Genomic DNA, 17,752 nt, shown 5'->3' on the forward strand with positions numbered 1-17,752 from the left:
TCAGTTTGAAAAACAGTCTTGTATACCCTGTGGGTTATACTCATGTACGGGATTTACAAGATTTTATTTATTTATTTATTTATACTCAAGCTGCAAGGTATATTCAGGTGTGGGGTATATTCGCTAAAAGACGGTAGCTTTTTTGGTTGCTTGGATGAAGGGCATATAAGCAACAACTATCTCTGCAAATCCTTCAAGACCATGACAATAAAGACCCATGCCAGGCAGCTCAACTGCAGAGCACCCCACCCTACACATTTGCTATCTGGACTCATAGGCATACAGGCCTCCATCAGCTTCAGGTACCATCAATGCTGGAAGCCCTCCAGGCAGCTCAGGAGATCCTGATGCTTCCGCTGCTGCCCACACTGGCTCTGGCAGTATCCAGATCTCTGGGTAAACCTACTTTGGGATGTCTCCCCTTGTCCCCATTTCCACTCACCCACCTGGCGTCATCATGTCTCAGAGACCAGCTCATCAGAGCTCTCTTCAGTCACCGGACCTTGGGCACTGATAGCAAGACTCAAAATGTACCTTGCTGTCCTTGACCTCCCTCCCTCTCTTCCCCCCCCCCCGTCCGCTGCCAAGCAAGAGCATGAAGATTGACCCCCAAGGACCTATCAGCCACTTCCTGCCATCGATCTCCAACAAAGGGATTGCCATATTTGGGGAGATGTCTCCTGGATGTCAGTCCACAAAAGCTCCAAGTCCCATTCCTCATCCCAGTACTGTCACATAGTGGGAGTTGTAGGTTGCCAGATTTCCAATGCTGATCTATTGATCAGAGTTCCTGGCCAAGACTTGCATCCAGTTTGGACCAGTCTCTCTCCAGGCACAGTGACCAGCACTGCTTGGCCAGGAGCTGATGCACTGCCAGATCCTGATTGCCAAGAAGCAGACACCTCAGCATGTAACAGGATTCCCTAATTGGGGTGCCACCTACTTCATTGGCACCAAAGCCTGTCTTGTGGCCAGCACCTTGGTATCCATAGAACCCTTCGAGGTTCACCTAGCCTTCCCAATCTGGCTGCTCGGTGTCAGGAGCCTCAGGCCAGCAGCTTCATCATCCTGCCTTGCTTATGATGCAAAGCAATGAGAGTCCTGACAGACAACACAGCCTCGCTGTTCTACTACAACAAGCAACCGGGAGCAAGCTCATCAACACTTAGTCAGGAGGCACTCTGGAATTTAGGCATCAGCCATACTGGCCACCTGGAAGCTTGTCCTCTCCATAGCATCAAGAATACACTAGTGGATCACCTCAGCAGAGACTTCTGTCACCGAGTACTCATTCTACCCTGAGATGGCCTGTGTGATCTTTCAGAGGTGGGGGAATTCCCAAAGTACATTTGTTTGCTGCCAGGCTCAACAGAAAATGCTCTTGGTTTTGCTCTCAGTAAGGTCTGAGCAAGGACTCCCTCTTGATGCTTTTCTTCTCTCATGGTGGGGGAGCCTGATATACATGTTCCCACTGATCCTTCTCATCAGCAGGGTTCTGGTAAAGATCGAGAGAAGGCACAGGTTGTCATGATTGCCTTGGCATGGGCTCACTAGCACTCATTCAGGCCTGGCCCATAACCAACTAACTGGACCAGCTAGCACAAGATCACTGTCAGCTCCTACACTCTAGTCTTGCATCTCTTCACCTCTCGGTGTGGATGCTCCATGGTTAAACCTGGAGGAGCAAACCTGCTCAGAGAAGATCCAACAGGTCCTTTTAGGAAGCTGTCAACCAGACTGACTTGCCTGGCTATGTGATTACGGTTTTCCTTCTGGACATCGAAGCAGGCATCTCTCCCTTGTGTTCTTCTGTACAGTGTCTCTTGGACTACCTGCTACATCTCAGGAACCAGGGTCTGACACACACTTCCGTTAGAGTGCATCTCATGGCCATCTCTACTTTCCACCCACCAATCCAGGACCAGACAGTGTTTTCTCAGACAGGATGGTCAGATTTTTGAGACTTTTGGCATAGGCTTCTGTTCCACAGTGAGGTCTTAACTTAATTCTATATAGGCTCACAGGCCCCCACCCCTTGAGCCATTGGGTTTCTGCTGTCTTTCCCACCAGTCATGGAGGGTCGCTTTCCTGATGATTGTGAGGTTAAGATTAAAACCTTTACTTTAGAACTGCTATACGCAATCTTATATAACCTGTGGTTCTCAAACTTTTTGGTTCATTGCCCACCTCTCTCAACACAGACTCTTCCATGGACCACCAGTCAACCACCTGTGATGATAAAATGGGTGCAGGTGGGACGCAGAGTCTGACCAAAAGGCTTGATACAGAAGTGGGCTAAAGGGGGGGGGGGCATCTGGTTGGGAGGTGGAGAGCAGGGATGGGCAGAAATGAATTGAAAGACATGTTCTTCACCAGTAATGGGAAAGACAAAGTAAAATATGTACTCTGCCTGAAAGCTTACCCGTGGGCAGTAGTGAAATCTATCCTTAAAGTTCTAGAACAGTATCTGTTGAGCATTCTGTTCCTTAATCCGGTTAAACTAAAACTTTTGTATATTTCAGATTGCTTGCTTAAACATGTGAATAATTTATTCTCTTTGACAGTGCTAGCTGCCGCAGACCAATCAAAGGAGCTGCTGGCCGACCTATAGAGCTCAGTGACTTCAGAATGGAGGAAAGCTTTTCATCAAAATATGTTCCAAAATACGTTCCTTCAGCCGATCTCAAGCCAGAGAAACCACCAACAAAAAAACGCTCCATTCCCATGTGGATAAAGATTTTGCTGTTTGTTGTTGTTTCAGTCTTCTTGTTTGTGGTTTATCAATCTATGGAAACTAACCAAGGAAATCCTTTCTCTAAATATATTAATGGTGCCCCTGAAGCAGATGGTGATTGATAATCTGTATGGCACACCCAGCTTGGTCTCCATTTTTTTTTAATTATAGGAAAAAAAACTTCTGCTCTACTGTCGTCTCAAGGACTGCTTACAAACGTGCAACTTGACAAATTGGATAATGAAGCAAAAATAAACAAGACAGTTTATGGACATCAGTAACATTTCTGGACTAGTAGGGGATCACTTTGTGCCATACGAGTAACATTTTTTAGATCTCTGGGACTTTTTGTAGTCTTTATTTTTTTAATGTGGACATCTTTAAATTCATTTTTGAGAAATTGTATATTTGTTTTTGCAAACTTGGAAGCTGAGAAGGGCAAAATGTAGTAAAATGTGAAGCTCTGTTTAAATGCTTTGACTATGTACAGAAAAGAGGTTGTAGTTCTTTCTCTACTACACAATATGGGTAAGAGGGGGAGGAGATGATATTGATGTGACAAAGGGAAATGCATTCTTGGGTGCATTTTACTGGAACCATTCAGCTGAATTTGATATTGTAGTTTGTAGGGAAGTATGGCAATAATCTCTTCTGTAATACTGTAACCTTTTAGTAAGTATAACTGTAAACCTGTTGTATACATTTCTGTAAGGTCTAAGTAACATTAACATCATTTAAGCGTAACATCAGTTTTAAGTGTAGCCCTTTATTTTAGTACTTAATACTGTTTTGTAGAGGCCTAATGTTTACAGATCTAATTGGCAACCGATCTGTCTTTATAGAAGAATTTATTTATTAGTAAAGTGTGTGAAAATAAAATTTGCATCATGTAATTTGCTACCAAAATACTATATGAATCAGGGTTTTTGTTTTTTATTGAGGGACTCAAATATTAAAACATTTATGCTACATCTTAAATCTTTCACCAGCATGATTAAGATTGCAGATAAAATTAGCATAGGTCTATGATCTTAAAATATTATTTGTCAAGTCTTTTTCACATATACTCCTTGCAGAAATTCACATAAAAATGTGTTGCTTCTCAACTTATATTGGATACTCCCATGATCATGAAGTTTCATATTTATGATGTGAAGAGGGCATTATTATGATTTGACTAGTAACTTAAGTTAAAATTACTCATCTTTTGACTATTATTTTCTCAGTGGAAATGTCTCAATGTTAAATTCCATAACTGTTATAGGCAACTGATTTTTCCACAACCAGTGAAATTTGAAATACAAATAGAATATAAAGTGAATGTATAAAATGGTGCACTTAAGTCTGAAACATACTGCATATTCTATACAAAATTACAATTGTAATCTTTATGAAAGTGGTACTTTCTCTTTTTAAAAGCTTAGGATATAAATTAACATAGTTGAGTACCTTTTTTTACTGTAACTAGATACAATGCAATATTCATAGTCGTGCTTATGGAAACTCTTACTTGCTGTGTACTTGGCAACTTTTATGTTTGGTAGCAAAGCAATAGGTTTTTTTGGTCTTTAATAAATGCTTTAATTCTTTTAATTTGTTTTTAATCATCCATATAGTAAACTTGTGTTCATCCTATAGAAAACTGTAACAGTTTTTTGAGTAAAAGTGTAGAAAAATAAAGATCATGTAATGTGTACTTTAGTGCTTATTTTCATAAGAACTGAACCAATCAGTTACTTTTAATGTGCTGTCTTGTGGTATTGATAGAACATATTCTAGAAGCAAAAGCAAAGCCCTTCATATAATCTAAAGTGTAGAAATACATAAATTCTAGAGTCTTCTGCCACTGACAAATTTTAAAACATTCACAAAATAAAATTTGTCTAATAAAACAGATTCCAATTCCCTTTTTGTTTTGGAAAAATGTCTTGTTTCTAGTAATTCTTAACTGAATTTGTTTTTGTTTTTTTTTCCTAAGTGGGCTTTGCTCCATTTTGCTTTTACTGAGCCGAGGCATTTAACTTTTACTTCACTTGCTGTGACATAGAAAACCTATTATGGATTGGTATACATTTATTTAAAAGTACTGTGAATAGACCTGCCTCCAAACGAATTTAAAAGTGAATTGTATTTTCAGTGAATGTTTAATTTGGCTGTGCTTGCTTTCAGAAATGTATATTAAAACCTTCTAAAGCTACAGTGGAAACAGCATAATTGTATAGTATAGTAATTGGATTTATGGCATTATGAATAATCCTTTCAAGTATTTGGATTTATAGAAGTTAAACAATTAAATATACTCACTTTCAGCTGCTGGAAGGGCACCCTGATAACTTTATTATAAAACGTTTCTGAAGGTGCTGAACGTGCACTTTCAAATGGTTGTGGTAGAAGTTAGGGTCACTGAACACTTACAGAAAAACAAGTACACTTGTGGCATATTAAAGACTGACAATTGTTTGGGCATAAGCTTTCATAGGCTAGAACTCACTCTATCAGATGCAATAAGCCAATAAAGATCAGCTGTCAAAGGAGTAATACCTATACTGATAAGATAAAAGTTGATCTCTCCAGCACTTAATCATGGACTATGGGCTAAATCTATAAAGGAACTAAAGTGCTGCAACGTTGAGAGCTGTAGGAGCCTTCCTCCTATGTGGAATACACAGATCTGAGTCTGGTATGTCCACTCCATGCCCAATGCAGAGTAGAGATGTCTAATAATATTCACAGTACAGAATAGGGATGTAAAAGTGTAACTGTGAGTTAATCTATGAGCTTGGGTTCATTGGTTAATGTTCATGGTTACACAGAGGCTCATGGTACATATATGGAGCCTACTTAGAAGCTAGCTCACTGCATGCACTGGTTCCCAGGGAGCTTCCTGCCATCCCACATATAACTGCTGAAATATTGGGAATGTCCTAATGCAGGGCTTGGCAATAATTTTTGATTGTGGGCCACTTGAGAAATTTTTGGAGTGGCTCTGGGCTGCCCTGGAAGAGGCCAAATCTCAGGAGGAAGGGGTGGGGTCAGGGCACTTTCTGCTTCCCCACCCCCACACCCTGATTGGTCTGAGGGTGGTGAAATGTAAAGTTCCCCCCCCCCCCAATCACCAGCTGTTCTGAACAACTGGCAGTTCCCTCTAGGCACCCAGGCTCCTGGCAGCGGGAGGAGTCTTTGTGTGCTCCCTTTAAGCCCCAAGGGCAATCAGATTGGGGGAGGGGGAGCACATGAAGTCTCTCATTTCCTGCACTGCAAGGGAGCACCACACTTGCCGAGCCCCTTCCAATCAAGAGGATACGTAGCATGCTTCTGCATGTTCCTTGCAGGATGGGGGCAGGGCGGGAGGGGACTTTGCGTGCTCTCCACACCCCCAGGCCAATCCGTTCTAGTGCATTGCAGAGAGCTCCTTTAACTAGAAAATTGTGTTCTTTTGGAAGAAAGTTTGAAAAGGAGGATGTTTGCAATCGTGTTTGGCAAAGCCCTCAGTGTAAGATCTAAGCTGCGAACACCACAGAAATTCCCCTTTTCTGCTAATGATATCTAAGATTAATAGTATTATATTAAACCAATTACACATTGTAAGTATTGATGTTCACATTTTCCTAGTCAGAGATCCACCAAATTGCCCAGTGCAGTACATAATATTCAATTTAAATACAATAAAAGCAATTTGAATGTCCTTTGCACTTAAAATATGACCTATAGCGATTAAGCTAAAGATACATTTATGGAAATCTACATATACAAAATATTAAATAGTATGGGCCTTACTCATTGCCTGTCTGAATGGATGAATAGACAATTTTTCTTTATCTCTACTACTGAGCATTTGAAGGGGGTTGTCATGCAATCAGAGACTATCACAATGGATTTCTACATGAGTTCAAATGTGCCAACATCAGGATCACTGAACCACCAAAATGCATCAGGGCACACTCCACTAAGTCCTTGTCTACCTCCATGTTGTTTCTTAAAGTTCCATTACTAGAAAACTGTAAGACAGCCACTTTGGGCCTTTGTCTACACTTTTTCGATCACAGAAGAGTCCTGAACTGACACAGTAAAGTCATTATCTCAGTTACTCAAACCTCTGCAGTCACCTGAAGTGGAGCGCCTAGAGGAACACCACTTGAAGAAAAGGTTACTTATCTCTTATGCAGTAATTGGAGTTCTGTAGAACGTGTGTTCTAGTAGGTACTCCACAGTAGAGAGTAGGGCTTGTATGGGCGGCAGGTGAAGGACCAGCTGGGGAATGCAGTTGAGCGCCCCGCCCCTTCCACCCAAAGCCACACCCCATCCCAGAGACCATGCCCCTTAACCATTCCTCCCATCCTCCAGCCATTCCTTGCCCAACCCCAACTGAAGGCTGGGACTGTTGCATGGTGTGGCCCCAGGCTGCCATATGGCACGGCCCAAGCCTTCCCTGGCAACCAGGGAGCTGGGCTGCTTGAATCATGGCCCCAGGCTTCTTCAGCCGCTGGGGAGCCAGGCTGCCATGTGGTCCCATCCTTCCCTGGATACTGGGGAGCCAGGCTGCTGCACGGCTCCGGTCCATCCTAGGCTGCTGGGCAGTGTAGGCAGTTTTGGGAAAGCTGTCCATGAGGTCTCGGGTTGTGTGTGCGATGCTATTGGCACCAAGAGATACCTACTGCGCATGCCGTGAGCTGCCCGACCACTACTACCTTAAATCTCTGATTGACAATGCTGAGAGACACTGTCATAAATAGATGCTGCTAAGGGGAGTCTGACTTACCTGATGAAGAGTGATGAAAGGGTTAAGCAACTGGAGATGCACCTGAGGGAGGGGGGTTTGGGCAGTCAGCCAATGAAATGTAGATAGGAATTTCAAACCAAGAGTGAGTAAGAGAGAAAGAGAAATGGATTTTTCTTTCTTCTTTGTTTGAGATCAGCAGTTTCTCCAGGTATGGAGGGAGACAGGTTTTCCCAGGAATGGACTTCTTGAAATGTGTAAGTAGAGAAAAGTTTAGATAGTCCATCAGGTTTTATTGTTTTCTTTGTTTGGGGGTTTGGAAATCATGTCTGAGCTGGCTAATTGTTTTTCTCTTTTGTTACTATGGATTATAACCCAGGGATTTCCCGAGTCTATTTCATTCCATGGCTAATTCACACCCAGTCATTTACTATGCATACAACAGTAGTTTTGTTTTGATGATAAAAGTGTTTTCCTTTTTGTTTTGATTAACCAGTATTGGTTGATTGTTGTGTCTTTAAGTTTAGGTGCCTAGTTACCTGGGCAAAGTCCATTGTTCTCTGCAGATTCCCTCTGTTTGTTTTCCCAACTCCAAGCAAAATGGAGATTGGGGTAGGGGGGAGAGCTTTGCCATAGGGAGTGGATTCCCAACTGATCTCTCCCCTGGAAAAGGGTTTATTTTATATTTTCTTTCATTCACTTGGGTGGTGGCAGCAAGAAATCAGTCTTTGTCTTTTTGGATCTTAGGGGGACTGAGATTGAACAAGTTTGTCTCTGGGAGTCACAGATGTACAGAGTTTATTCTACTAGCCGGCTCCCCATCTCTGCACTCGGGAGTTGGAGAATTGAGCTGGGACATGCACCATCACCTGAAGTGAAGCACCCACAGGGACACACATCTTGAAGAACTCCAGTTACTGCACAAAATGAATAACCTCTCCTTCTCCAAGTGCTTGCTCGTGTCCATTCCATATTAGGTGTGTGTGCACATCACATGCACTGGTGCTAGAAGTTTTTCCCTCAGTATCTTTAGGGCCCTGATAACCTCTGAAGTGATGTAAACATGCTGGATCCCCTCACCCTCAGTTCCTTCTTGCCTCCGGTGATGCTGCTGAAAGGATCTGCTGCTTTGACTAGCCTTTTCATTTTATTCAGTTCCACAGTTTCCCTTGTAATACAGTGACCTCTTAGGACATGTCTACACTGAGAGATGTGAAAGTAGAAAGAATTATACTGTAAGAAAAAGATGAATTGTGCTGTAATAACTGAATAAGTTGAAGGAATTCTGTTTGTCTTTTTAAGAGAAAGAAGAAAAGTATGTTAATGTTGATTGTAGGTATGCAGATCAAGGTGCTAGCCAATTTGGGCCTGAGTTTAACAGGAAAAGGAACATTAAGTGTTAGACAGGAAACAATTCCAGATAATCAGGGAGATATAGCCAGGAGATTGCTGTGTGCTTAATATTGAAATGAAGATACTTAACCACACTAATAATGTGAAGTTTTGCCACACCCTTTGATCTTGTTAACTTGGCCTTTTGACTGTATAAAATCAAGGGGTTTGAACCTTGTATGGTACTCACATTTTCTCCATGCATTTTAGCAAAGCTTTGCTGAAATAAACAGAGCAGTCTGCCAAATCTGTGAGTCCTGTCTGACTTTGACAGAGATAAGGTCAAAATTATTAAAGTTGACTTTTTAGCACCCGATTTTGTAAAGTCAAAGGTGCATACCCCCACTATATGCAAGAATTTGACATAGTTTGAAGCAGTGCATCCCCAGTAGGGTTCTACCATCAGAATGTGGCCCTTATAGAAGTGATGACAATGATCTATTCCAAGTCCAGAGGTCATCCAGAAAAGGTTGCGGTCGTCTCTTCAGTGATATTTACTTTGCTACAATGGCAGACCAATCCCAAGATGGCCCTGAAAGGAGTTCCATGCCACAGTCCTAATACTAATTACACTTAACAGCTACTAAATCATTCCAGTGTTTTATAAGAACATTAGTATTTCCATTGGATAAAACTGTTTCCTACAGTTTCTTGGATACAAGTGAATACACCAGGACATGCAAGAACTCACTGCAGGACAGAATAGTTCATTTCAAAGTTTTCTTTATCATGAGCTGAGAAACAAACCAGCCTGCTGTATTTTAAACCTCACAATCTGAATTGCATGTCAGACTCTCCTGCTGCCACGAACTGAACTATGCACAGAATGCAGCTGTGTTTCCGCTGACATTGCCTTACTTGGAGCACACTGGAACCTGCCCAATCTGGTTCACTCAAGACTGGCTTGACATTGCCATGTTTTCTGGCTGGCTGTTCACCTACATCAGTGGTTCCCAACAGTCGGACCATGGACTGGTGCTGGACCATAGTGGCTCTGGGGGCCAGGACAGGGGCACACCGCTCAGTGCCTCCCCTCGTGCCGCAGCTGTTGGGAGAGGCATGTCCTGCCCTGCCTTTCAGCCAACCAGCACCAGGCAGGGGCAAAGTCTCCCAGCTGCAGATGAGCAGCTTGCTGCATGACAGAAGAGCTGCATGGAGCCCAGCATGGCAGCCTTAGAGCTGCGCAACTCGGGCAGCAGCGCTCAGCTGGGAAGCAGCGGAGGGCTGGGACAGACACTGGGGAGCCCTGGGGTAGGGCTAGTACGAGGGAGCTCTAAGGTGTAGGTAGCTGACACTGGGGGTCACTAGAGACGGGGCTAATATTGAGGACTGAGGGCTGGCACTGGGGGAATCCTGGGTGTTGGGTGCAGTGGGGCCCTGGAAACTGGAGGCTGGCACTGGGGGGTCTGGTGGTGGTGGGCTCTAAGGGGCGGGGGGCTGGCACTGGGGAGGATTGGGTGCAGGAGACTCTGGGGTCAGTGGCTGGCGCTGGGGGGTAGTGGAGGGGTGGGGGACTCTTGGCGTTAAAGCTGGCACTAGGGAGCTCTGGAGGCCGGGGCTTTTTATACCACAGATTGGCAAACCCATTCACAAACTTTTGGTGGACCAGTATCATTTTATTTGTATATTGACATATTTGTTATTTGCATAATGAATATGAAAATAAATGTTACCAGTCTGCCAAAAGCTCGTGAATGGGTTTGTCGATCCGCAGTATAAAAAAGTTTGGGAACCACTGAGCTGCATGTCATCTTGCTCAGGCAATGCGGTCTGAATTCACCTAACTAAACTTCGTGCATTAAATCAAATGCTACATGCCAAGTCCAGATGTTAGGGCAGATAATAAGGCTGCACATTGGGAAGTTCAAGGGAGCCAGTGAGATGAACAGGGTCCTGCTGCAGTTGGACAGCAGAGCTGTGCTTTTGTTTTCACTATACCCTTGGAACTGCAGCATCTTGCAAAGTTCATGCTGGAGCATGGCTCTGCAAAATAATATTTCTAGCTAATGTAAAAGCTAAATTTACACCAGCCAAAAGAAACACATAAATAATAGCACTGTGATTTTAAAAAGTCTCAGAGAGGTAGCCATGTTAGTCTATAACTTTGTAGCCAGACAGCTCCCCCCCCCCCCATCTCATCCATCTTATTTTGCCTCTCTGAGGCTCCTGAAGCATACAGGACAGAGAAGGAGCAATAAAAATAGCATAGTCTATGCTGGCTCATCTGATCCTGAGAAGCTGAAAACATAGATATGAGGAGAGAGCGATTAAGGCAATAAGCTGGCCTCGAGGCTGTGAGAAGTGCCCGGCTGGTACCCATGTTGATACGAACACACAGCCGTCCCTGGGAGAGGAATACCCCACTGAGAAAAGAATCTTCAGCACTTCCAATTTAATCCTCTCAACTCTCTCTTACAAGTGTAAATTAAGTTCACAACTCCCTTGTAAGAACTGGTCTCACAAAAGGCAGACCAGCACTATTTGACATCACAGATAAGAAAGAGAAATACGTGACCCCATGGGTATAAAGATGGGTACAGCAGCGCACTCACTTTGAGTGTCAATCTACCCTCTACCTGCTGGCCGGGTTAGGTGTTTGACCTCCCGAGGTTCTATGGGGACGCCCACCTCATATTTTTGTCATTCCTAGGAATTGAGGGACCGGCCCTGGCCTGACACACTGGAGTCAAGAGGCACAGAAGGGGGTAAAGTACCTGGATGTGGTCCTCTGTCTTAAGTGTACACAGACTTAGAGCTCTTTAAAGATTAAGCTGTTACTTGGTACTATTATTTCTGTTTTCCTATCTTTATCTTCTTTGTAACCATTTTTAAGATCTATATTTTGCTAGCAGTTAAGAAATAGAACAATAGCCATTGCAACCATATGATTTATAAGCTTCTTCAATAAACCTGTAACTGTTTAAGCTTTAACCTGACTCCTTCAGTTGCTGTAACAGAACCAGGCACAATTTAAAAGAACTTCAGCCGGTCTTAAGGGACAGATATAGGGAGAGCTTGGGCATTTGGATTTGTGTCACTCCCAGGTGGCAGATCTGTTGGGGCACTTCTCAGCCTCCCCCAGGCTGCCCGCTGCGAAGGAATCATGGATTCTAGCAGCTAAAATCTGAAGTGTAATAAGCTCTCCCTGTAAACTTATTGGGGCACCCGTCAACCTCCTCCAGGTTGCCCACTGCAAGGGACCCCGGTCTCAGCAGTTGAAGTCGCGTGTGTATAGCACACACACACACCACTCACTGCCCTGACCGTCGGCTGACAAACTTTAAAAACAACAAGCAGTCCTGTGGCACCTTAGTGGCTAACAAACATATAATGAATTCTTGTGGGTAAAACCCATTTCATCAGATGAGTTGGAGTGAAAATTACAGAAAGTTCATAATATATTTGTTAGTCTCTAAGGCCTGGTCTACCCTAGGACCTTAGTCCGAAATTAGGCCCCCAAGGTTGAATTTATAAGTGATGCGTCCACATTACCAAGCCCGTTATTCCGGAATAAGGTGCTGAGGAATTTAAACTCTGTATTCCTGCTTTTCATGAGGAATAATGCTATTTCCGAACTTGTAAGTCCAAAATAATGTTAGTGTGGACACTCCAGTGCTGCTAATCCAAACTAACTGGTCTCCAGGAGGCTTCCCACAGCTTTCCAGAGTGCTTCCAGGGGCTCCATGTCTGCAGTAGCGTGTCCACATTAACAAAGCTTGCCACATTAGATTGAATTAAAAATCAAACTAGCTGGAAGTTTTCAGAAGAAAGGTTAGCAGTTAAACTTTCACCCTCCTATGGCATTTGTCTTTGTACTGTAACTGTTATCATTTCTGGTCACCGTGTTATAGGGTTATCATATTTGATCTTTCAAAAAAGAGGACACTTCTGAGGGGGAATGTATGTGTATCAGTATCTACCAAATACTGATACAGATACACTCCCCCTCAGGGGTGTCCTCTTTTTTGAAAGTTCAAATATGGTAACCCTAGTTTATAACAGAGTTTGCTATAGGGGTGGGATGAGTTGGAGGTAGTATTAAGACAAGCTGTTAAAATGATATTGCAAATAGATCCAGGCTATTGCCCAAGTCTTTACGGAGTTGCTATTGTTTAATACATTTACAAAATGTTCATATAGGCAAAACTAAATTGCTCGATAATGTGTTGCTTCCAAAACAATAAAAAATCTGTAATGTAGAAAAAGGGCTGAAAAAGAAGATCTACCAACCCATCATGTATAGTTCTGTATTTGACAGACAGTAAATAGAGTGTCACCAAACTGACAGCAAAAGGCTAGTTTTTTAAAATAATACAAATTATGAGCTTGTTAAAATAATTATCAGTAGTTACCATTAATAGCTGCTCTTTGGCTGTCTCTATTCACAGTCTCTTATATGCTTCTACTTTTTTTCCTATTTCACCTTTCCCTGCCCTTTCTTTCCTATGCATTTCTTCACTTGTTACTTTTCACCCTCTCTTAGGGTTCTATTTTGCAACCACAGCAGTCACGGATATCTCTGCTATTGATTTCAGTGGGGCAGGATCAGATACTCAGCGTCTACCATTTTTTTATTTGTGGGTTTTTTCCTTCCTTTAATTTCTACCCTCCCTGATGATTCTCCTAGCAAAATAAACATAATTAACACAGCTGTACTTGTACTCCTGCTCCATACATATACATACTCCATACATACTCGCTGTTGTACATCAACCTGAAACTGAAGGTTACCTGAAGCTAAATAGGACAATACCTATCAATTATTTACCTTTTTTGGTTAATAATATATATAAAGCATGAGGAGGTCTGCAATTTGGCTATAATGTAACCCCCCACCCAGAAAGTAAACCCCAAATTTATTATCAGTAAAGACAAAAAATAATAAATATGGGAGGAAAGTCAGTGTGTGAGTGACTTACAGTGTATTTAATGCATAGTAGATGAGTATTTTCCCTAGTTTATGTAACACCCCAAAGGACTATCTCTTAATAGAACCAAACATTACATTGTGTTGCAAAGCTGGTGGTGTATATTAGCTTTAACAATGAATTTTTCAGTCTATACAATATGTTAAGATTTCTAGCTTTGTCTCATCCATTTTTTCCTGATACTTTCATATCTTTTATTATAGGTTTCAGGTTACATAGATTTGGCCTATGCAAAGCTGGAAATAGTTTAAAGCTCATTTATAGCACCTGAGTTGTTTTTCTGTAATCACAATAACTGTGATTTCTGTTCTACAGCCAGTCTAGAATATTAACTCTAAAGTGCATCAAAACCATTTTTGACGTGACCTTTTCTTTATTACCTCAGTTGCCCTCTAATATTTAACAATTCTTTCTTATCCATGTGATAAATTCTGTACCTCAGAATAAGGCCATGTATCTATGGGGAAATGTTGCCGGTTACAGAGATAGAGTATATCTACACTTGTACCCTCTTTCAAGAGAGGGATGCAAATGAAGACATTCGAAATTGCAAATGAAGCCAGGATTTACATATTCTGCACTTCATTTGCATAATCACATTATGGAGCTATTTCGAAATAGTGCTATTTTGAAATACAAAACATGGTGTACATGCGGCTATTTCGAGAGAACATCCTTCCCTCGAAATAACCCTTATTCCTCATAAAATGAGGTTTAACAGTTATTTTGGAAGAAGGGTGTTCTCCCGAAATAACTGCATCTACACCGCGTTTTGTATTTTGAAATAGTGCTATTTCGAAATAGCGCCATAACGCAATTGTGCAAATGAATAAATCCTGGCTTCATTTGCAATTTCAAATGTCTTCATTTGCATCCCTCTATCAAAAGAGGGTGCAAGTGTAGACATATCCATATACTGGTAAAACCTCTCATTTGATTACCCTTATTCCAATAGAATAGTAAATGGGATCTGATGGGAGAGGAAAATCAGGAGGACAATCTGAAATTGTGCACCTGCAATGCTTACAGTTTTCTGTTTACACTGGAGATCTCTATGTCATTCAGGTGTGCAGACTACAGGGGTAATTGTCTGCAGGCAGCACCTTATGCTTTTTGGACATGTTACAAGGATGCCACAAGACATACGAGGAAACACCATTCTTCAGGTGGTTTGTAACATCTGGGATAAAATTTCACCAACCAAGGGGTGGAAGCAGCCCAGAGGCAGCCCCTCTATTACAAGAGTTCCTCAAATCTGTTCCAATATTGGACTCTCAGGTCATTAAGCCTTTGTCACTGCACAGGAACAGACCAAATGATGAACAATGTCAATGGCAGACTTTCTTAAGCACTGAAGAAGAAACATATATGGATAATCAGAAAATTCAGTTTTACTAGAATAGTTGGCAGGAAGAAAGTTTGGAAGGAATGAAATCTTAATGCATGAGAGCATAAGCCAATCTCTGGCAGACAGGAAGTTAGGGCATGTTACATAACACTCACTTCAAGATTTCTTGCACCTACCGGTAAATAATACAGTTTTTACCTTTTTCAGAGAGAGGCTACTAGACTGGGCTGATCAACAGCTGACAAAATATGGCTATTCTCATATTACAAACAAATTTCCGGGAAAGAACTATGAGAAGGAAGAGACACACCTTTTTGGCATTTGTTCTTTTTATATGGTTATTGCTGAGATAGCACTTAGAAATGTTTTTGAAAAGGAGTGCTATAGTAATAAACCTATTTACAAAGGTTATACAGCTGGTCCCCGAGTTGCGAATGGTCGACTTACGACCGTTCGCAGTTACGACCGAAGCTGTCGTAAATGGTGGACCCCGAGTTACGAACTCAATCCGCGCTTACGAACAGCGCGGTTGCGTGTAACTCTATGGGGTCCAACTTAAGAACAAACTGAGTTACGACCAATTGCTTGGTCCGTAACCAGTTCCTAAGTCGGGAAGAGGCTGTATTTATCAAAATGTGCAGGGACTTTAGTCCCTTTAGATTTTTAAAAATCTGCTTTCCTGCACAATGATATAAAATGCTCCTCAGCTATATCGTTTGGGAAACATTTTGTGATGAAATATGTAACTTTACAGGTATATAGAGAAAATCTTTCAGATACAGAGGTGCTATTTCCCCTGGAGTTGGTTCCTGGAGTGCAGGTAACCAAGGTTACCCTAAAAGCACAGTAAACACAGGTGCTTAAAACAACATGTTCTCACTATTTTGCTCAGCATCTCCTCACTCTCTAAGGGTATGTCTACACTACAAAGTTAATTCGAACTAACAGACGTTAGTTCGAATTAACTTTGATAGGCGCTACACTAGCGATCCACTAGTTCGAACTTAATTCGAACTAGCGGAGCGCTTAATTCGAACTAGGTAAACCTCATTCCACAAGGAATAATGCCTAGTTCGAATTAACTAGTTTGAATTAAGGGCTGTGTAGCCACTTAATATGAACTAGAGGGAGGCTAGCCCTCCCCAGCTTTCCCTGGTGGTGACTCTGGGCACCACCAGGGAAACTCTTCTGCCCCCCTCCCGGCCCCGGAGCCCTTAAAGGGGCACGGGCTGGCTACGGTGCCCGTGCCAGGTGCAAGCCTGTCAGCACCCAGCCAGCAGACTCTGCACCTGGCACGGCTCGAGCCAGCCACCCGCTGCCACCAAGCCCTCTGCCTCTTCCCAAGACCAGGCTGGCGGCTCCCGGAAGCCCGCCCGGGTCCGCAAGAGGTGGGCGCTCGCCTGGTCTAGTGTGGACATCGTGGACCTCATCCACGACCTCCACACTAGGCACAGGAAAGTGGCCGTCTAGGGCAGGATAGCTGCCAGCCTGGCCACCCAGGAACAGGTTGGCATGAAAATCAAGGTGGTCCACTGAGACCCCTGACCCTGAACCCTGAGCTTAGAATGGCCGTACTGGGTCAGACCAAAGGTCCATCTAGCCCAGTAGCCTGTCTGCTGACAGCGGCCAACACTAGGGACCCTGGAGGGGATGGACCGAAGACAATGACCAAGCCATTTGTCTCGTGCCATCCATCTCCAGCCTTCCACAAACAGAGGCCAGGGACACCATTTCTACCCCCTGGCTAATAGCACTCCATGGACCCAACCTCCATGACTTGATCTCACTTCTCTTTAAACTGTTCTAGTTGTAGCCTTCACAGCCTCCTGCAGCAAGGAGTTCTACAGGTTGACTATTTGCTTTGTGAAGAAGAACTTTCTGTTATTAGTTTGAAGCCTGCTACCCATTCATTTCATTTGGTGTCCTTTAGTCCTTCTATTATGGGAACTAATGAAGAACTTTTTTTTATGCATCCTCTCCACACCACTCATGCTTTTATAGACCTCCATCATATCCCCCCTCAGTCTCCTCTTTTCTAAGCTGAAAAGTCCCAGTCTCTTTAGCCTCTCTTCATATGGGACCTCTTCCAAACCCCTGATCATTTTAGTTGCCCTCCCCTCTTCCACCCTCTCTCTTCCCCTCTCCCACCTCCTTTTCCCAGTCTCCCCGAGTTTAGTTCAATAAAGAGAGTTTCTATTTTTGAACACACGTGTCCTTTATTTTTTACATCAGGAAGGGGGACTAGGGAGGGGTAAGTGGAAGGAGGTGAGGGAGGAATGGGGTACGAGCCCCCGATGGGGAGGACTGGGCTGGCTCTGCGGGCTCCTTGGGGTGGAAGCTCTCCTGAAGCCCCTTGATTGACCCCCCCCCCTCCGGATGGCAGCCTGCGGCAAGTGCAGCCGGGCTGATGGCTGAGTGCTGTGATGTGCAGAGTGAGGGCACTCAGGACACTCCAAGCCAGGACTGCTTTGCAAGAGAGGAACCCCTGAGAACTCTCTGTCCGGGGTGGGGGTCGAGTCCCTTTAAGCGGAGCCCTCGGCTAGCCTGAGACAGCAGCTCAACGCTCTAAGTCCTAACCTGATGCCCTGCCGGCACTGCTTCCAGCCACCCTTACCCTCAGTTCAGGGTCCACT

General features: G+C 43.3%; 1 protein-coding gene across 1 annotated transcript in view; it reads left to right on the top strand.

The window, feature by feature from the left end:
* TMPO (thymopoietin) overlaps positions 1-4,428 on the top strand; it is a 35,911-nt gene extending 31,483 nt beyond the window's left edge. Inside the window, 1 exon segment of the mRNA XM_089780459.1 lies at positions 2,565-4,428. Within this exon segment, the coding sequence (XP_089636585.1) occupies positions 2,565-2,856 (292 nt within the window). The 3' untranslated portion in view covers positions 2,857-4,428.
* The last annotated feature ends 13,324 nt before the right edge of the window (positions 4,429-17,752 follow it).

Source organism: Pelodiscus sinensis, chromosome 1 (assembly GCF_052426305.1).
Source record: "Pelodiscus sinensis isolate ZL-2025 chromosome 1, ASM5242630v1, whole genome shotgun sequence".
NCBI lineage: Eukaryota > Metazoa > Chordata > Testudines > Trionychidae > Pelodiscus > Pelodiscus sinensis.